The following is a 22549-nucleotide window of genomic DNA, read 5'->3' as shown; positions in this document are numbered from 1 at the left end:
GGGAAGTATTATATGATATTCTTATTGAATTTGGTATTCCCAAGAAACTAGTTCGATTAATTAAAATGTGTCTTAGTGAAACATACAGCAGAATCCGTATAGGTCAGTTTCTATCTGATGCTTTTCCAATTCACTGCGGGCTAAAGCAGGGAGATGCACTATCACCTTTACTTTTTAACTTCGCTCTAGAATATGCCATTAGGAAAGTTCAGGATAACAGGCAGGGTTTGGAATTGAACGGGTTACATCAGCTTCTTGTCTATGCGGATGACGTGAATATGTTAGGAGAAAATACACAAACGGTTAGGGAAAACACGGAAATTTTACTTGAAGCAAGTAAAGCGATCGGTTTGGAAGTAAATCCCGAAAAGACTAAGTATATGATTATGTCTCGTGACGGGAATATTGCACGAAATGGAAATATAAATATTGGAGATTTATCCTTCGAAGAGGTGGAAAAATTCAAATATCTTGGAGCAACAGTAACAAATATAAATGACACTCGGAAGGAAATTAAACGCAGAATAAATATGGGAAATGCGTGTTATTATTCGGTTGAGAAGCTCTTATCATCCAGTCTGCTGTCCAAAAATCTGAAAGTTAGAATTTATAAAACAGTTATATTACCGGTTGTTCTGAATGGTTGTGAAACTTGGACTCTCACTCTGAGAGAGGAACGTAGGTTAAGGGTGTTTGAGAACAAGGTGCTTAGGAAAATATTTGGGGCTAAGAGGGATGAAGTTACAGGAGAATGGAGAAAGTTACACAACACAGAATTGCACGCATTGTATTCTTCACCTGACATAATTAGGAACATTAAATCCAGACGTTTGAGATGGGCAGGGCATGTAGCACGTATGGGCGAATCCAGAAATGCATATAGAGTGTTAGTTGGGAGACCGGAGGGAAAAAGACCTTTAGGGAGGCCGAGACGTAGATGGGAGGATAATATTAAAATGGAATTGATGGAGGTGGGATATGATGATAGAGACTGGCTTAATCTTGCACAGGATAGGGACCGCTGGCGGGCTTATGTGAGGGCGGCAATGAACCTTCGGGTTCCTTAAAAGACATTTGTAAGTAAGTATGAAAGTAACAATACAAAAGGAGATACCTTAGAAATTACATCAAATATAGTAGAAAATTACAAATAGTGAAGATCAGTTACATAATATAAAATTATAAATAGTTAAGATCGGTTACATAAGGACAATATAAAATAAAGTAGAAAATTACACATAATCAAAATCAGTTACATAACATAAGGGGAATATATATATATATATATATATATATATATATATATATATATATACACACACATACACTCAATTTATAAGACCTAAAATGCTCGAGTTAAATTCGACGATTAATTCATTTGAGATACAATGTACAGTTAATATACTAATAGGAAAATACATGTGGGTTACAAGACATAAAATGTTGATTAGCAAAGTCGTACTAAATGGCATATAAATACAAATGATTAAGTAATATATCAGGATAATAAAAAAGGAAAAGAAAAAAATGAAGAGAGAGGGTAAATTTCATGCTTACGTTAGTGAATTTGGTGGCCATGTGTTTTCAACCGATGGGACAGTTTTGTTATGTGAGATTTGTGGAAAGACAGTTAATCACGAAAAGAAGTATTTTATAAGTCAACATGTGTCACCTACGAAGTAAATATGTGAGTTATGTTGACATAATTTAAATTTATTGCTAAAATATATTATGCCTTTTTAAAATTTATAATGCCTTTTTTCAAAGATTATTGTGCCTTTTTTTTACGTTTTATTGTCTTTTTTTCGTCTGCCTATTTTAACTGTTATAAATACCTAAACATCCGGACTATAAATCATCATATTATTACGCACGGACAATCATATTAGACTGACCGGTTTGCCTGGAGTTTGAAGTCCTACTGTGTATGAGTGTTTTTGTGAGTTGACTGTTCGTACATGATGCAGTAAAGAGACGTAATGCTACATGTTGCGGGATAGAATAGAGACTAAACCTTCAGACATTAGTTTATGCCTGTGCACCTTCATGTAGACGCGGTTGTAGGTCTGGTTCTCCACGCCGATGATCATGGGGCTGTGTGTGAGGTCTTTGATGGACTTGAAGGCCGAGCTGGTCGTCTGCAGCAGCGCCACGATGTTGGCGGAGTAAGACGTGAAGAGGAACAACGACGCCAGCATCAAAAAGAATACCGTGACGCGGCCTCCCAAGGACGTCGGCGTCATGTGGTATCCTGTGGAAACACGAGTTTGACGCAATTGTAATCATTGAAGTGAAATTTGTGTATGCAGGTTAAGAGTCGGACGCTATGAAACAAAATTCTATGGCCTACGTTTAAAGAGGACTTTGCTTGTTGTTGCTACCGAAATGTATACGTTGCTATGTTACCCCACAAATAAAATTGTTGATGTTTTTTTTTAAGTTTTCCACCAATTTACACAAATTAACGCATAAATTAGTGTGGATGGGGCTGCCGCCAGGTAATGCGTCTTCTGTGTAGTGTCGTGACGTTGCACAGTCGAAAGCCGTCGCTGATAGAAAATCTTCAAGATTATATAAAAAATGAATTTATTATTTGAGTAGCTTAATATCAAAGAGGGACATCTGTCATCTCCATAGTTTTGATCTAGAGGCAATTTTTTAATTCACAGTGTTCTTTGTAATATTTAACACAATTTATTTTATAAAGGTAGTGTTAGAGTTTGCACATGGTTTCACTATAAATGGAAAAAGCATGAAAAATTGTATAAAAAACCAAAGATGTCCATCTTTGATATTAAGCTACTCATTTAATTTTCTATAATGTAAATGTTTACGTGATTTATAGTTTTTATATTATTAGTTAAGGGACAGTAGATAGCATGTCTGACTAATTTTGTCTTTTCGGATCGGGCAGAAGTGAATATTGAATTTACGGTATGTAAGGTACTTTTTTATAGAGTAGGTACAGAATTATTTCAACATGAGTTATTAGTACGAAGGACGAAAGTGGTAATTGGAATTAGGTACAATAGTCTAAATGCCATAATATGCACAAAATGTGTTTAAATATCTTTGGGTGCTATTCATAGACATTTCGCAGCACACGCTACGAGCGTACTAAGCTAGCCCCGGCTATCCACTGGTTACTACTACAGAATTCAAATCATACCCTATCGCTAACACTGGTTTATGAATACGAAAAACGCTGATCATCCACCGGAAGCCCGCGCTAAAAATGTCTATGAATACGGCCCATATTATTTTTCAATTTAACTTCATTCTCTAGGTTTTTTTTTTATTGAACAACATGCTCCATTACAGAGTAATACTACATGTTTTAGATTTTCCGTTTCCTACGATAAATATACATTTGGATACATTGATATTACCTAAGGAAGATAGAGTATTAATACAAATACATATATATGGCTTAACCTAAATAAAAATAAAAGAAAGTATATATACATGATTGGAATATATTGCAATTGGTTTTTTTTTAACAAATTGATAATTGTATAAAAGTTGAATGATAAATGTGTGTATCCTAGTTATAAATACATTGCTACAATTGTTCAAAATCTATTGAATTGATGAAGGCAATGAATGGTTGAAGATGAAATTTTATAAGTTGATATTTGTTAGGTGGCCAACTTGCTGTCTTCGAGATGCTGTTTCTTAGAATTCCCCTTTGTTTCCTTAATATTGTGCAGTCATACAGCAAGTGATCTACAGTCTGACCTCCACTATTACACGGACATGTTGCACTATCCAGTAACTTGAATCGATGGAGGTAGGCTCTAGTCATCCCGTGTCCTGTCACCATTGACGTGAAGATGGCTGTAATATTTAATTCCATCGTAAGCCGCTCTTTTACATTAGGAAAGTAGGATTTTGTTATCGCTGCCTTTGTGGTGTCGTCCCATTCTTTCTGCCATTTTAGTTTTCCTTCTTCCTCTATTTCACTTTGAATTATACTTTTTGGTATTTTATCATAACATTCTGCTGCATCCTTGTTTCGTGCCGCTGCCTTCGCTAGTCGATCCGCAAGTTCATTACCGTATGTTCCGACGTGGGCCTTGATCCAGAAGAATTCTATCGTCCAGTTTACTTTCTCCAAAATTAAGACTTTCTTCCTGATTTCTTCTATAAGATATTTGTGGTTGTGATTGTTCTTTAAGGAGTCTATTGTTATTCTGCTGTCTGTGAGAATTGCTGCTGTGCGTGGTCTGTTGTCCCTGATGTCAATTGCATTCTCTAGGTATATTGTACGCTAATGTGCTATAAACAGTATAATATACACTCCATAATGAATACGTCCGAATGGATAGCTCAGTTCGTGAGTAAAAGCACTTATTGTTAATACAGTACTGTATTTTAAGTAACAAAAATCTAATGAAAATTATCAAACTCAAAATCGCGATATTTCCTAGTTTACGTAAATGGATGAACTTCTTTTCTTCCCTCCTATAGCCTACCTAGTAAAGTGATTTGTTTGTATCTTACGCCAGTACCATCGAACTCCAGTCGTGGAAGGGGGTAGGAAACGGTGTTTCCGGTTCTCAACCGTTAATCCAAAAGTATAGCCAGGTTATTATTATAAATGTTAGTAAAAGTAAAATGATGTCCCTGTAGTAATATAGCCTATTAGTGGGTGAGTGAAAGACTTCGGATGATCCAGTGAATTGAGTTGTTGATCAGGGTCAGGAAGTTAGCGATTTTCAGTTCCTCAGTGAGCTCGTCTGTTCGTGTATAGTTTGAAGTTGCGTTGGCTCACCTTGCTGGCAGATGGCGCCCAGCACGAGGGTCACGACGTCGGACCACTCTGCGTTCACCATGTCCTTCTCCACGCGCTGTCGAACGGTCCAGATGATCTGCAGCCCCAAGATGAAGACGGCCGCCAGACAGAGCACGCCGCAAGACATCCACACGCCAGAGTCGAACGGCAGTGTGAAGATGTTGCTGACCGTCGACAAGCTGGGCTGCCGGAATATGGTCGTGGCCCTGCAAGGTAGGCAACACCGCAACGCACGTAGTTTTTTATCGCTCAATTTCATTGCATGAAATTCACTACATGATGAAAAGATTGGTCTAGTAGCATGTGATCTGTTATATTTATGTAGAAAATTATTTGTAACTAGCCGTACCCGTGCGCTCCGCTGCACCCGTTAGAAATAAATATAAAGTAATTACATAATTAAAATAGGACGTTTGATCCAGGGAACATTCGTGTTTGATAGAAGGATAAATCGTTTAATATGTTACTTAATTTAAATTGTATTTAAATAATTAAAATGCGATCATTTTGGTCCAGAGAGCAATCATTTGGTGCAATGACAATTCCTTTAACATGTTTCTTAATTTTTATTACATGCAACCATAGTTTAATGAAGATTGACACATCATTTAGTTTTAATGTGTATACTTTATATTACTTGCTATATGTTTCCATTGAATTATGGTAATAACTTAATTTTAACCATTGTTTTCTACGTCTTCAGTAAATGGCGCTTGGCCCACCATGGTTCGGAACCCTTCAAATAACTTAAATAGTGATACAGCATATATAGCGGTATGTAATTATATTTCTTTCTTTCGAAAATGTAAGAATTCACGATCCCCTATGTGCCATTGCCATGGAATGAATAAATGTGTTTTTTTTTTCTACCCAAAAAATTTATATTTTGCACATAGGAGTTACTGCAGGAACAACAACGCTATAATCTGAGGCGGCGGTTAAAATGTATTGTATTGTTATTTTAAAAGTCTTGTATATCCTTAAATATCAGTCCTATAAAAATTTTGCATAGAATAAAACTTATCGAAAATAATGTTTGAGGAAACTTTGGTCATGTAACATTTTTCACAAAATGCAATAATAAGCGAGATATTTCGATTTATTTAATTCAGGCCCCTTGTAACCCCCCCTTTTAAATGAAGTATTTTGAATGCCATATAGCCTAAAATCTAAGTTACAACGAACTTAATTTATATTCCAATTTTCATCGAAATCCGTTCGGCCATTATCGCGTGAAAAGGTAACAAACATCCAGACAGATAGACATACAAACAAAATTTTCAAAAAAAAAAAAGCGATTTTCGGTTTCAGGATGGTTAATTATACATGTTAACACCAATTATTTTTGGAAAATTGAAAATTACCAGAAAAATTTTGGCTACAGATTTATTACTAGTAGAGATAATTGCTCGAAGCTTAATTTTTAGGCTATTTATCTCAGAACTAATTTCTATGACTTATCTTCCTTTACCCAATACCATCGATTTTTTTAAATTTTGTATTATTATAAGCGCGTTAACATGTAGGCTAGGTCATATCGTGTGTATAAGATCTTTTAATAATCAGTAAGCCGTAGGCTACTGTTATGATTCTTGTTTCTATCGTCATGTGTTACATATTGCTCAGATTCACTTTAACTCATTTTTAATGATTATGATAGGTTACTATGATTAACAGATAGTGGATGCGGGATGACTTATCGTTGAACGTAGGTGCACATTTACTATATGTTACATTTTTTTTTTTTTTTTTTCATTCAGACCATTAGCTCAACAGGTTTTAAACGTAAACAGACGACGTCAACATGCTACAGTCAGAAGGAAAAGAAAAATGACGTACTGTAGCACATACCTCGTCATCATTGATGCAATTACTAGCGTTGCAGTAAACGACGATATATTCTCGTAAGTTGTCGAAGCTGAATCGTCTTCGCCTATCGCTTAAACAGTTTTTGTATCGAGAGAATTTCTGAAGAAACTTCTAAAACGGGGATCACTCAGTTTTCTTCAGAAGAATATTTGCACTGACAAGGGAAAGGTTTTGGCTCGAACAGGAATTTCGTATCCAAAATTTGTATACAGGCCCATCTTTACATTTCTGCAAAGCTCCCAAAAGCATTCGTTTGTGTAACGTGTGGTTTGTCTGTTAGAGCACTGTACAAGTTGAGGGGTGGGGAGAGCACTGCACAAGTTAAGAGGATGGGACACCTTACCCGTAAGCCTGCCTAGCCTAGAAGCTAGTACGAGTGGTAAAATGTCTAAAGCCCATTTAAGGACATTTTTCTCCAACGTTCTGTCTGAAAATCTTGCAGCTAGTCAAAAGTATATAGCGTAGGCCTACTGTTGTGTGATTCATGGAGTGCGCATAAGGACACAACCTTAAACATGAATCATTCCAAGGCTAGGACATGGAATGTATGATCATTCCACCTAAAAAAAAACTAAATATATCCAGCCTCCCTATATCTATTTCCTTAGACAATACAAAATATATGCTCGGAGGATAACAGATTACATAAGAACCCCTTGCTGAGAATCGAGAACTTAACTTGGGAAATCGAGTGTTTATAATGAAAATGCACTCTGTTGTTCATAACCAGTTGTCTGCTCCAGTATACCGCCCTATGCTTCAGTATTCCTGGCAGTCAGCTGGTTACGTGAATCCTGAACAAGTCTCGGACTTCAAAAATGTAATTCAGGTGGCATTTGATTTTTCAGCACTGCAGTGTGGTTCAGAAGATTGTTCAGGTGTTGCTTCTGCGTGTTGTGCTTATTGCTCTGCTCCATGCTGCTTCATGCATTTTGTAGAGAATCCTCATGTACATTTTTAAAGAAGTGTATTGACCAATACCAACCAAACGGAGAGTTACACAAATGAATGCTTTTACGGTCTTCATCACCATTGTAAGGTAAGACTCTGTACAAATGTTTAACCAAAAATTCCTGTTCGAGCCGAAATCCTTCCCTTGTGAGTATCATGATGTACATGTCTTTGCAAAACGTTTCGTTTAGACCCGCACAACTAAATGATGATGATGATGATGATGATGATGATGATGATGATGATGATGATGATGATGTAGATGGTTCCTCAGATTTAATTTCAAGCATTTCCTGTGCGCTGTACTGTTGCAATGTTTCTCTAGAGTTGTTCTGGTTTTTATTTAAATTTTACATATATTACACACGATATTGCCTTCGTTAGTACATAAAATGTCACTCCCATACTTTTTAATTATTGCACTTCGTATCTCTGAACGAATTGAACGTTTTGCCTTCGACATTATGAATGGATCAGAACAACACTATTCTACGAGTACTAATTACTTGAGCAGGATAACACAACTGCACACATTGCGTTGCAATATTACTATGAACGGACCGGGGTTCCTTCGTTCTGTACGCTGCTGTACTCGCCAGGTACACAAAAGACGGACGGCGCGGCACGTGCCATATACTCTGATACGAAACAACTTTACTTTTCCTTAAGTCATCCCGCATACACTGTCTAATGATTAATAATGAAATATAAACTTCCAATCCGACATTTACCTATGTAACTGAGAAAAACCAAGAAGAACCCAAGTTAGATTGGCCGGTCACGGGTTTGAACCTGCGAGTCTAGTGTGATACCACGGAGCCACCTCGTTAGATTAATAATAATTCTTGTAATATAGGTTAATACTCATTATTATCAGTTTTAAATATGAGTTATACAGGGACATCATTTTATTTTTACTAACATTTTTAATATTAACCTCGCTATACCTTTGGATCAACGATTGACAACCTGAAACACCGTTTGCTTCCCCCTTCCACGAGTGGAGTTCGATGATACTGGCGTAATATACAAACAAATCACTTTACTGGGTATAGGAGGGAAGAAAAGTAGTTCATCCATTTACGTAAACTAGGAAATATCACGCTTTTGAGTTTGATAATTTTCATTAGGTTTTTGTTTAATTAAAATACAGTACAGTATTAACAATGAGTGTTTTTACTCACGAACTGAGCTGTCCATGCGGACGTATTCATTATGCTGTGTATATTATACTGTCTACAGCACATTAGAGTACACAATAGAGAATGAAGTTAAATTAAAAAATAATCATAATATGGATATTTAAACACATTTTTTAAAATGGTGGCCGATCATTTCGATATAGGCTTCAGTTCTGGTGTGCATATTATCGCACTATAGACTATTGTAGGCCTACGTAATTCCAATTACCAGGTTCGTACCTCGTATCAGTAACTTATGTTGAAATAATTCTGTACCTACTCTATAAAAGAGTACCTTACGTACTGTAAATTCAATCTTCACTTCTGCCCGATCCGAAAAGATAAAATTACTCGGACATGCTATCTACTGTCCGTCCAAGTGTTTATGTCGCAAGGTCGTATAAGGGGAGGAAATCACGTGACAGTTAACTATTTAACGAGGTCCTTTTATTTAAGTTAATTTAAACAGTTATGTAATATTACGTAGACGTCCAATTCATAACAGAAATGAATGTTTTCAGAAAAGAGATAAGACAGCCCAGCCATTAGCCTTTAAAGAGAGGCGAATAGAAGCGGGTGGGGGAAATCGGGATGCGACGTAGGCAAACGGACGACAGTACCTGTGCGAAATGATTCAATATTGAAAGTTTTTTCGTCGCTGGAAAACGTGAACATATTTTTGGAACGTACTGTTTACTATGACCGTAAGGTAAGGCTACTATGACTGTTTGTGCGGTCTTGCATCTGTGTGGAGGACGATTGAACTTCCTTAGTAGAAGGGGTGGGTGTGAAGTACATTAAAAAGCTCAGGTACAATAAAAATTGAAGTAAAAATAAAATGATGTCCCTGTACTTTCAATAACAAAAGGATTGCATTGCACGCTATTATTAGCGCCGACCCCGGCTCTCTTTCCCGGTTGCAACGTGAGGTATAGCGCAGGCACGGAACGAAATCTGACGGCCCCGAACGCTACTAACCACTCTGTAAATATACCTCAGTGAGAATGTATCTGCTGCGTAACTGGTAACAGCGAAGCGGTCCTTCCGTATGAAAATCCCAGTAGACGGGAACTCCACCTCCTCCCGTTGCATGTATCCCATCATACCGTCAAATGAGCCGTTGATGAGCCAGCCGTAGTTGTCTTCCTGGTACGTCACCTCGAAACTGTCCACACGGAAAATATTGTATACATTACGATTACAAATTTTATTATTACCCTTCTCATGACCTACTTATAGAGAATTCCAAGTTAAGAAAAAAGCATTGGTTTTATGGGCCTTGCCTAGTATATTATACAAGCTATGTGATAGGTAGGCGTTCCTATGGCAACTGGTCATTTGATGGAATAGTTCCATATCCCCAATGCTTTTTTCTGAACGTGAAATCATCTTTAGGTGTAGGAGAGATCTGCAGATATCCTGCAGGCCTACTAGAGATGGAATGCGGGAAATGGACGTTTAGTAGAAGTTATCTTTTTTAGTAGATTCAGGTAATAATAATAATAATAATAATAATTATTATTATTATTATTATTATTATTATTATTATAATTATAATAATACATATATACGTATATGTTCTGCCAATGGGCAGGTCTTTCACTGCAAACCCGACATTCTCCAATCTTTCCTATTTTCTGCCTTCCTCTTAGTCTCCGCATATGATCCACATATCTTGATGTCGTCTATTATCTGATATTTCTTCTGCCCCGAACTCTTCTCCCGTTCACCATTCCTTCCAGTGCATCCTTCAGTAGGCAGTTTCTTCTCAGCCAGTGACCCAACCAATTCCATTTTCTCTTTCTGATCAGTTTCAGCATCATTCTTTCTTCATCTACTCTTTTCAACACAACTTCATTTCTTATTCTGTCTGTCCACTTCACACGCTCCATTCTTCTCCATATCCACATTTCAAATACTTCTATTCGCTTCTCTTCACTTCGTTGTAATATCCATGTTTCTGCCCCATACAATGCCACACTCCACACAAATCGCTCAACTAGTCTCTTCCTTAGTTCTTTTTCCAGAGGTCCGCAGAAGATGCTCCTTTTTCTATTAAAGGCTTCCTTTTTTTAATTTATTGAGTATGCCCCAACGAGTATATCTCATATGTAGGGGCTTTACAAGAACACATACATATGCTACAGAATATAATCGAAAAGTCATGAAACTACAGTCTGTGAAAAACAAACAATAACACAAGAATTTATGAAAGAAAGAAAGCAAAATAAGAACAAATAGTAAGATAACATGAAGTTTTAGCCAGAAAGAAGAAAAAGTTTGAAACCATGAAATAAATAAATCAACTGAGAATTAAAATAAATAATCTTCCCAAAAATGTATTTTTAAACACTTCTTAAAACACCGGCAATTTGATAAAAGTCTATGTTCTGAAGGAAGTTGGTTAAAAGTTGTTGTTAAAAAATGGTCAAGTCCTTTCGTTCCACAAGTTACGGAGCTATGCTGAGAAAAATATATGTCTTTTCGTCTTGTTAAATAAGTATGTATACCTTTATTAAACTGAATTGTAATATTACTATGTATTAAATTGTTAATAACTTTGTACATGAAAACAGCAGCACCTAATTTGCCGTTGTTATCCTTTTTTGACTTCCTGACAGGAGTTCATGTTACTGCTTATAGTACATCCCAAGTATTTGAAGGTGTTCAAATAATAATAATAATAATAATAATAATAATAATAATAATAATAATAATAATAATAATAATAATAATAATAATGACGATTGCATTTCAGTGACCTTCATCATAACTAAGTCACGGACAGTTGCCTGACAATGAACTTGAGGGTGATGGTGTCGGTTTAGAGAATTTGTACTGCTATGAGTCATGTTGAAAGGGTGGGGAAGAAAGTAACAATAAGTTCAGTCACTTGTATGGTTTTCCCTGTCTCTGTAATCTGCTCCATGGACGACTCATAACAAATGCACTTTATATTACCTAAGATTAAATTCCATAATATACACATATGTAAACACATAGTACTGGATAAAAGTAGACAAATAATATATATATATATATATATATATATATGCAATACATACAAAAGTTTAAACACTACATAAATAACTGTTATATTATAATGTAAAATAGGCCTACTTTTTAAAAGTACTGTTGCGATAATAAAAGTGTGAATTTCGGAGGGACACTAAATGAGAGTTGCATGCAGAAAGCTGTTTAAGTACAGTACATTATTTAACGTATCTATATATTCTGCATGATTATAGATACTGCGCAATAGTACATTATACAACGAGCCTATAATGGTAGTAATTAAGACGCAAGTATGTTTGTTTATTTTTATTTTATTTTAGTAGGTTATTTTACGACGCTTTATTAACAGCGTAGGTTATTTAGCGTCTGAATGAGATGAAGGTGATAATGCCGGTGAAATGAGTCCGGGGTCCAACACCGAAAGTTACCCAGCATTTGCTCATATTGGGTTGAGGGAAAACCCCGGAAAAAACCTCAACCAGGTAACTTGCCCCTACCGGGAATCGAACCCGGGCCACCTGGTTTCGCGTCTAGACGTGCTAACCGTTACTCCACAGGTGTGGACTGTTTGTTTATGAAACGAGCGCAAGCGAGTTTCATAATTTTCATCCGAGCGTCTTAATTACCATTATAGGCAAGTTTCATACGACTTTTTATGCTCGACCATATTTCTAACGTGAAATTATTCATAAGTTTTAATGTTATGTTTATGTTAAGTGACGAACGGAACTGATCTGAATTGTGAGATGTGCGCAGACGCGAAAGTATTGATTTTTTCCGAGGCACCAATATCATTGACCTTGATATAACCTAAAGAACATTAGTCTTAATATAACCTGGAAATTGATTTAGAATTGAAAAACGAGATGACAAATTGAATTTATTTTAATATTATTTACAATTAACGCTAATTATTATAGTAACAGAACATAACCTTCTGCGACAGTATTGGATTTCCAGCCTCCGTGACATTTCCCTAGTTGTCTTTCGATTGCATATCCGAGAATAATCGAAAACCTGAACTTTAATGAATAGGTGTACTTTAATGACATGAATTAAAGGACTGCTACCAGGTGTATAATTACTACATTTCGGCATGGTCGAGCATAAAAATATATTCTAAAGTCAAGTGTGGAATTTGGTTGTTACGTGGGTGGATTCAAGTGCTGCTAGTCTATGTATTGCCTACCTGTAATTCATTTGTTCCGCCAGATATCCATATATCGGCCAGTGGATCTTAGACCATTTGTCTATGTGACGCAGTCGCAAGTCATCCCAGGTAGTGAAGTCTTCAGGATACAGTAGCTGTGAATCACACAGTTATCATATAGGCTTACTGTATGTACGAGTGCAACTTAAAATATTGAGAATTATATACCAGAAATTGAACCACATTACAGTGCAACTACATTATGAACTGTCGCACATTGTCGAACAAAATGGCAAAATGGGCCGAAGGGGTTCATTAGCCGGCAGCGAATTTTTGTGAGTGGTCGCTGCGTCCCGTCTAGCCCCGACACAGTGTGCGACGCCTGCGAAATCTCGCGCACAGTTTGAAGCAACTGGATAAATCTGGACGTTCTTCCGATCTAATCGGCTCACGAAATGTGATGGGCTGTTTTAGCAGATCATGTCGCAAAATGTTGTTATATTTAGTATATAGAACAGCGGTGACCAAAACTCGAACGGCAGTGATTACACGCGAGAGACAGTCTATGAAGTAAAGAGACGAGGGAGAGATAACTACAACCAGTGGTGGTTCGTGCATTGATTTCTTCAGCAACCCCGCAAATAAAAATAGCAAGTTTTGCTGTATTAGTAATGTCACTACTGTCATTAAGGACCAATATATACAAATTTTGTTTTTTTTTTTTTTTTTAATATTCCTCAATGAACACAATCAGAAATTTCCTGAATTCTCTTCTGGATATTTAGTCGAGAAATGCGCAGATTTTTTTCAAAATTAATTAACAACTTTCATTGGACAAATTATTTCAGCCACCTTGATCATTACGCTTTTATAAAACTCTCCTCCGTTGGAAGGCTTAAGAGAACGAGCAATTTCGTTCGCCTCTAGATAGCTGGCTTCCTTACATTTATTTATGTTATCTTTCTCTTCATGACGATGATTGAAGGCTGATTCCAGTTCTTGGAGTTTAATAGCTCGTTTCATTACTACACTAGCACGTAATATTCAATCAGTTTCTGTATATTATTATTATTATTATTATTATTATTATCATTATTATTATTATTATTATTATTATTATTATTATTATTATTAAGTCAATAAATAGTAAATAACTGATAATAGTCATCAAAAAATTAAAAACGAAATTAAAATGGAGATATAGCGTAGTAATTATTTTATAATTCAAGGAAAGATGTAGGCCTATATATTGAAACACGTATATAAGAATTATGGTAACACTTGTTGATAAATAATAATAATAATAATAATAATAATAATAATAATAATAATAATAATAATAACAACAATAAATAACAAAACTTGTTATGCCTGTGTATTCAGCGTAATGCCCTGTAATATTGCTTCTATAATATACTACTACTAATTGAACCGTTGAGCAAAGCAAAGCAATATATTACATTTTCTCCGATAGAACAGCGAATAAATTCCTCTTCCCATTCTGTACGAAACCTTCTGTTCCTGCTCGTAGAGACAGAGGGTTTGTAGAGCGACATGGTACGGACACTGCTTACCTTCAGTACCTGAGCGAGACAGAGAGCAATGTACAGGAAACTCCCTTTACCAGTATGAATGTCTTTGATTACACGATGTAATCACCAAAGCTCGGAAGTTGGGGACTTGTGTCTTTGAACGTGGCTAAGCGACCGGACTTCAATGTCAACAAACTCCCGCTTCCAGCACGGAGGTACTGTCAGGTCTGCTATAAAAGTGGTTCCTGGCTGGAACAACATAATGATAATATTATGATAGGTTGAAACACGTAATTTTATAGCATATATATAAATAAACATGCAAAATACATCAAATTTACAGTTCTGCTCTGTACATTTCATTACAGTGTATGACTACATGCATTCGAAGATTTTCGAACCCATAAATTCTTCGTCTGTTAGTTAAACATGATTTGAAACGAAGGAAACTTATTTCCACGTCACATGAAGTGACGGGAGCAAACTTTAATTTTTTTATTTTATTTATTTTAACTAGCTACCTAGTGAGTACAAATTGCATTTATAAAATAAAAATGTTTCTAGCCACTACCGTAAGAGTCAGGCTCGTGTACGGTGTGGTCTTAGTGAATAATATAACATAAAATTTACAAGGACAGTTTACTAAATACAGTAATTAACTTAATTCAAACCAATAAGTACAACACAAGAGCAAGAATAAAGAAGAAAGGGAAAACGAGAGAAAAATACACATTTAATATAAATTGACAATCCGACAGAAGCCAGTGATATTCGATAAAAACATGAATATAGTCGATAGAAATAAAAGGTAAAAAAAAGTACATTTGTTACTATTATATATCATGGATAATTTTACAAAATTCTTTTTTAAAAGTTTCAATTTAAAAAAATTTCAAATTTGGAAAATGGTTTGAAATTTTATTATAAAGTCTTGGGCCTAAATAAAATACTGAATATTTCACTGTCACTGTTTCCTGTTCGATTTTCAGCAGATCTCGTATCTGAGAAAGATAAGTATATCCTAAATTTTTCTCGCAAATAGTTTTCAATTAGTGTATCACTACTAGGGAAGGTCCCTCTACGACTTGATCCATGGCTATGGACAAATTCTCCATCAATTTAAAGGACTGCAATGTCTTTCAATGAATGCCCGTTTGCAGCTCTAGTTTATGTGTGGTACAACTTACAAGATATAAACTCTGCATTAGAAGAAAATAATGTATCTCCTCAGAATTCCTCCACGAAATTCTGTACCTAAAATTTAAGAAATGCATTTTCAAACTTCCATAACACCCATTCGAATAACACGTATTTTCTAATTCCTCAAACAGACCGTTTACCTGTAATTCTCTTAATGTCATTGGCTTCGACGTGACACAGTTTATTCGTTCGTCTTCTTGCCACTCGATGTGACCACTTTCTTAGTACAAACGACTGTCCCTGAGCACTTGCAGCGTGAGCTTTGTGTACGTTATGCCTGTAACCTTACTCAAGCACACGACACACAAGTCCCCAAGATCCGAGCTTTGGTAATCACGATACCCAGTTTGGTCACCGCTGATGTAGAATCACCTCTTAAATGTTGTAACATCGGTCCCCTTCTGTGTAAGAAATTATTCTACCAATTCCTTTCATTTTTTTTTATTAATATACGTTGAATATAGACGTTAAAAGTCAAGACAAAATAAAATCAATTCTTGAATTGATCTGAAGATTAAATATGGTATGGTTAAAGTAAGCAATGATTTTAGTCCAAGTAATCATCGTAAAGATTAATATTTTTTGGTCTCCTCTAATACCAAGTAATCATAACAAATTAATTATGCATATGGAATCGTTTACTTCATTGCCAAGTAAAATAATGCACGCCATACAGTTTTGTTTGCATATCTGAGCTCTTGGAATACAATGACTGCAATTTATTAGACTCGGAGATTCACTGTTTTCACAATGAGGTAGACTTACTAGTCAGCGAGACTAGTGACGACGTTGAACCGTCTCTTCTTGTATAAAGCATTACTTGCAGGATAGGCACAGTAGAACGCGGTAGAAAGGAGCGGAGTGGGATGTTCTGTGGGAAGATACTTATTATTTTGAATAATTACGTGTTTCTGTAATATAATAACGGCCGTGCGTACAGGGCATTTACTCTGTGTATAATTATGTTCTGGTTATTAGGATGGACATCATTACCGCGTTACTGATTCTGTAGGAGCATGGAAATTGGACTCCAGCAGTAAGGTAGGATGAAGAATAAATAATTTAATTAGTTCGTAATATTAATTAAATGTAGGGTATATTTGTGGCAACCGTTTTATTTGTCTTTAGTGCCTGTAAAAATGAAATTCATAGGTTATAGTTAGGCTGTAATTGAAGTGCTCGACAATAACATTATTATTTTATGTCAGTTTGCGTATTATGTAATAAAAACAACATGGTGGAAGAGAAATTTGTGAAATATGAAGAATTTATAATGTAATGTTATCACAGATAAACAGATTTTATGATGAAAAGTGTGTCAAAAGTACATGCTACCTACATTTTCATATACTTTACGCGTTAAGAACAATTTTTCCCTTGGAATTATTCAAATCTGCTTTACAGGGAGCTTGACTACTGCCTTATTATATTAAGTAACTTAAATGCAAATTTGAGCAACAGGCTACAACGTGTACATAATGCGTGCGTCCGTTATATTTGTAATATTCGTAAGTATGATCATGTTTCCCCTTCTTTCCAAACTCTGTATTGGCTAAGGCTAAGCGATCGACGAGCCCTGCATTCTCTTGTTCTCTTATTTCAAATTCTGCGCACCGCTACCCCAATATATTTGGCTTCTCGTTTTCAAAATTTATCCGCATATCATCAGCTAAGTACAAGATCTCATCATAACAATTTACTCATTATACCCTACCACAAGACATCTTTATATTCTTCATCCTATACAGTTTCAGTTGCTAGAAATTGGAACTCGCTTCCGAGTGATATAAGGGGTTGTTGGACAATAGCTTCATTTAGGTCAAAATTACATAAATTCTTACTTAACAGATGAATTGCTGATTAATATTTGTTACTTATAATGAAACTAACATCTGTCCATTCTTATTATTATTATCTTTAATTTCTCTAAATAGATTTACAAAACCTCTAATGGCAATTACATTAATATTCTCATTATAGAAATAGAAATATATATATTCTCCCTGTAACATAGTCCTAGTAAGCTTATATTAAATTAATTTTCATCATTTTACTAGCTATCTCAAATATTAAATTAATTATAATTCATTGAATTAAATTAGCTCATAAATTAAGTTACTACTTTACCTTATAGATTTATCTAAATTTAAATAAATGTGTAGTGAAGATTATTGCTGGAGAACCTTTTAAGTGTAATGAAAATATTTGTAATTTAAATTTATGTATTGTATTGATTAAGGCTGGTTGAGTGGAAGAGAAGGCCTTATGGCCTTAACTCTGCCAGCGAAAATAAAACATTATTATTATTATTATTATTATTATTATTATTATTATTATTATTATTATTATTATTCACCTGAAAGACTAGGTTTGCACAATTTTTCAATTGTTTATTTTCACATGTTGCCTGTCAGAAATTTATTTTCTTATATTATATCATTTATATATTTGTAGGTAAATGACATCACTTATTGTGTACTCAAAACTACATAAATTTATTTGCATTATACACAAAAGGAAACATTTTTATATTCCTAAGAATTAAGAATATTTATATCAATTATTGTAAATTTTGCAGTTTAAATAGACGCATTTAATTAATATTGCACAAATTGACGAAACACCGGTGTAACTATTCGTATATTGCAATAATTCAGGGGTTCACAACCAGAGTGGACCAAGTCCATCTGGAATAATTTTGAGAAATTGAGTCTTAAAGTTTCTGGCTCACGCTTAGCAGCCTTCACCTTCCATAGGAAATGCTGCCTTCTGTGGAGTAAAAAGTGAGTTATGGACTTTGTTTGTTATGGCAATGAATAAATCTAAGTTTTCTTCATCCGAGATTGTATTAATCCACAAAATGACCACTGGTGGACTTGGTCGACTCTGGTTGTGAGCCCCTCAATTAATAGCATTATTTTACTGTTCATTAAATGATACTTAAACTTGATGGAAATACATACAGTATAAAATTCATGAGTCGTCTATACTTTTTATTAGGTTATTTTACGACGCTTTATCAACATCTCAGGTTATTTTGCGTCTGAATGAGATGGTAGTAATGCCGGTGAAATGAGTCCGGGATCCAGCACCGAAAGTTACCCAACATTTTCTCATATTAGATTGAGGGAAAACCGCAGAAAGAACCTCAACCAGGTAACTTGCCCCTACCGGGAATTGAACACGGGCCACGTGATTTCGCGGCTAGACGCGCTAACCGTTACTCCGCAGGAGTGGACTCGTCTGTAGTTACTTTCCGCCAATATCACTATGAAATCAAAGCATTGCCTTGCATTTATAAAGGAAATCGTAGAGATACTGTAGCTGTACATCTTATTTATTATTGTTTTTGTCTGCATAAGTTTTCGAATGGAACCATAAGGAGTGGTAATATTCAGCCGGTTCGCACTGGTTCGGACGAACCGGTTTTAAATAGCCCTAATTTGTAGCTAATATTTACAATTATTATGGACTTAAACCGTATATGTTTAACATAGATACACATGAGAGAACTGGTTGTTAAACTTCTTGAATATCACCACTGTGTGTAAGTAATAACTACTCCGACGGAAACAACTTTGAAAATATGTTGTCAGTTTCGTTTTATTTATCACTTCTTCTACTCTAAGAAATAATTAGACTATTAGAGATGGTTGTAGCTAATTTAGCATAAATTGCCATACTCAGTTGTTTTTAAAATATTAATAAACTCTTCAGTCAAAACAATAGCTAAGTTTCACGTACACTGCTCCCGGTAGAATTGACTCGTAAATACCGACTGAACAAAATCATCTACTAGAAGGGACAGCAAAACAAGCGGTAGCCTATGTCGAAACATTTCACTTTTGCAGTTCAAGGTCATATTACTTTTTTCATTTGTTGCAATATTACGGGAACTTATTTTGTGTATAAAGTTTAACCAAACAGTTGAAGCGAAGCCTTTTAGGAAGGGTACGAGTCGAATGCTATGACAAAACTTTCTGTGACGTCTTTTAAGAGGGCTTTGCGTGTTGTTGCTAGGGATTGTGTACGCTGTAGAGATGAAGAAAACTAACTGCCGCTCTCGCTCGCTGTGTTCATTGCATTTGTCTTTCGAGTCTCGTCTCGTTTCGTCATTCTCGTGCGCTTCGAGTCTCGCTCATCATTCTCGAAATACCATTTTATCGGCGTGGAAAGATTTCGTAACTTGGAATAACATACATCAGGCCTGCACAAGGTTTGCGCTCTCCGAGCCGGCTCACAGCTCATGAGCGGAATGCAGATATTAGCTGCGCTCTGTATAAGGGTGGACTGGAAGAAGGGGTGATCTCGTACAAAATATACACAAAAGGAAGTACTATTACGAGTGTTTATGAAATGAATTCCCGTTCAGTGTTTGCAAAACTATCTTGGACTATTATTAATTAATAAAGAAATATTTATTTTACAGAAGTAATAGAAATTCTATAGCTACTTAAATGTACAATATCATTTTGTTATATTTTTATTTATCAGTACATCAAAACGAGGTTTTATGCTGTTGGCAGCTGAAAGGAACAGTAGCCTACTGATCGTAATGAAACATCAGTTACAGATGTTCGATGTCTGCCTTTATTAAAGTTGATTATAGAAAACAGTTGTTCACAAATATAGGTAAATGTTGAGCCAAACATAGCAATCATTTTCACAGCCAGCCTGTGCAGTCGTGGATATTATTGCTAATGTTTAGTCTTGTAAAACTCAACCAGGCTGATAGTATTATTCAAACGATCTTTAGTCCTTAGGTCACATTGAAGATCAATAAGTTCGAGTTGTAAATCGTTAAATGTTAAATGTTATGTCCCGTCTTTTAGATTCCTCCATACTGTACTGTAGCAGTAGGTAAGCAACGTGAAACAGTTACTGAGAATAGGCCTACACACTGCACTCCACTAGATAACTGAATGGTCGTTTCCCTCTCCTCTACCTATAGCAAGTCTATGTCATTCTGACGTATCTTCCTCTCCGTTTCGGCGAGCGGTAAACAATGCTCTCCCGCTCCGAAGGAGCGCGCGCGCGCTCGTTGAGCGCTGTTTGTGCAGGCCTGATATATATGTTTGAAATAAATAGCATTATAAATGTTTAAATGAGACAAAAAGACAAAACAGAACAGTATCTTAGTTACCAAAATGTTCTGGTTCTACTATATGATATTATCTATGGTTATAAAAAAGTAGAAAAAAAATTCTCAAATAAATTTGCATTTCTAATAAACATAAAACATAACGTTAATATCTTTTGATTTGAGATTGCACACTTGATCTGAAACACATGAAAAGAAAATTCCTAGCCTTTTAATAAGGGCATAGTAATTAAATAAAGACTGGGGAACGGATTATTATACACTGAAAGGTACCAAATTATGTTTCAAATAGGCTACTTGATTATGCCAAAGAACATAAAAGTTCAGTCAGATACAGAGTGATTTATATAGAACTGACACATTTCTTTCATTAATTGTTTCAAAACGAATTGTGATAGCGACAACTTATTATACCTAAAATGTAGAGGAATTTTGGGAGATTACTTACCACTATAGCTAATGTTGAAAATGTCCTCCATCCTGCATAAGACACAACTCAACACGTCGTTCCATGTTACTGGCCACTCGTTGGAGGACTCTGTTGTTAGCTTGAATCTCCTGAGTGACGTTGTGCTTCAGGTCGTCCAATATCTGGGGACGTGTGGCGTAAACCCTGTCTTTTAAGTAACCCCATAGAAAGAATTCCGGCGTTGTCAAATCCGGAGATCTCGGTGGCCACAGCTACTCAAGGGGCATACCAGAGAGAATTTGGTGTTCGCAATCCTCCCAAAAGAAACACAATACTGGGACTGGTAAACAAATTGGAAACAACTGGATCTCTGGTGAGTGAAAAGGGCAAGCATCGTTCATCTAGGCTTCCCACGGTTGTTGTTGACGTAAGAGCACGACTGGAGCAGTCACCCGAAAAATCATTAAGACGTTTGTCGCAGGAGACAGGGTACACCTACTAATGTGTCAGAGAGCCTAAAGCCATATAGGGTTACGGTTGTTCATCAGCTACAGGAACCAGATAAAAATAAAACATTGAATTATTGTCGTTGGTTTCAGACGTTCATTGTGCAAAATCCTGCCATATTGCCCATTACATGGTTCACAGATGAAGCATGGTTCTATTTGTCCGGTTATGTAACGACCGAATAATTTCCAGGAACCTGTGGCCACCGAGATCTCCGGATTTCACAACGCCGGACTTCATTCTATGGGGTTACTTAAAAGACAGGGTTTACGCCACACGTCCCCAGACATTGGACGATCTGAAGCACAACATCACACAGGAGATTCAAGCTAACAACAGAGTCCTCCAACGAGTGGCCAGTAACATGGAACGAAGTGTTGAGTTGTGCCTTATGCAGGATGGAGGACATTTTCAACATTTGCTATAGAGGTAAATAATCTCCCAGAATTCCTCTAGATTTTAGGTATAATAAATTGTCGTTAGCACAATTCGTTTTGAATCAATTAATGAAAGAAATGTGTCAGTTCTATATAAATCACTCTGTATAAACAACTGTGGCGATTCAAGGCTGCTTGACTTTCGGGACTTCAGGAGTGATCAATCTCGACTTCTCGAAACACTCACAAGCAGTCTTTACGTCAATGACGCGACGTATAAACATTGTCGTGCGGGTTTTCGGCTTTGCGGGCGCTGTTAGTCTTGCTTTCTCCATCGTTTTTCATCTGTAATACGTTGCTACGTTACCTCACAAATAAATGTTTGTTTGCGGTTTTCCACCAATATACATTAATTAAAAAATAAATTATTGGCAGTGAGGATATTTTCTTCTACACAGAAGG

At 35.9% G+C, this 22549-nt stretch overlaps 1 protein-coding gene across 5 annotated transcripts in view; it reads right to left on the bottom strand.

Moving 5' to 3' along the window:
• The window catches only part of LOC138699500 (ionotropic receptor 75a-like), a 112102-nt gene that overhangs the window by 9864 nt on the left and 79689 nt on the right, over nucleotides 1–22549 (bottom strand). For all 5 annotated transcript variants that reach the window (XM_069825437.1, XM_069825438.1, XM_069825434.1 and 2 more), the window contains 4 exons: nucleotides 13001–13116; nucleotides 9791–9961; nucleotides 4775–5001; nucleotides 2043–2251 (listed from right to left, as the gene is read on the bottom strand). In XM_069825437.1, coding sequence (XP_069681538.1) covers nucleotides 2043–2251; nucleotides 4775–5001; nucleotides 9791–9961; nucleotides 13001–13116 — 723 coding nt within the window. The remainder of the gene's footprint in view (nucleotides 1–2042; nucleotides 2252–4774; nucleotides 5002–9790; nucleotides 9962–13000; nucleotides 13117–22549) is intronic.

This window comes from Periplaneta americana, chromosome 5, assembly GCF_040183065.1.
Source record: "Periplaneta americana isolate PAMFEO1 chromosome 5, P.americana_PAMFEO1_priV1, whole genome shotgun sequence".
NCBI lineage: Eukaryota > Metazoa > Arthropoda > Insecta > Blattodea > Blattidae > Periplaneta > Periplaneta americana.
This window is presented reverse-complemented; position numbering and strand designations above follow the sequence as displayed.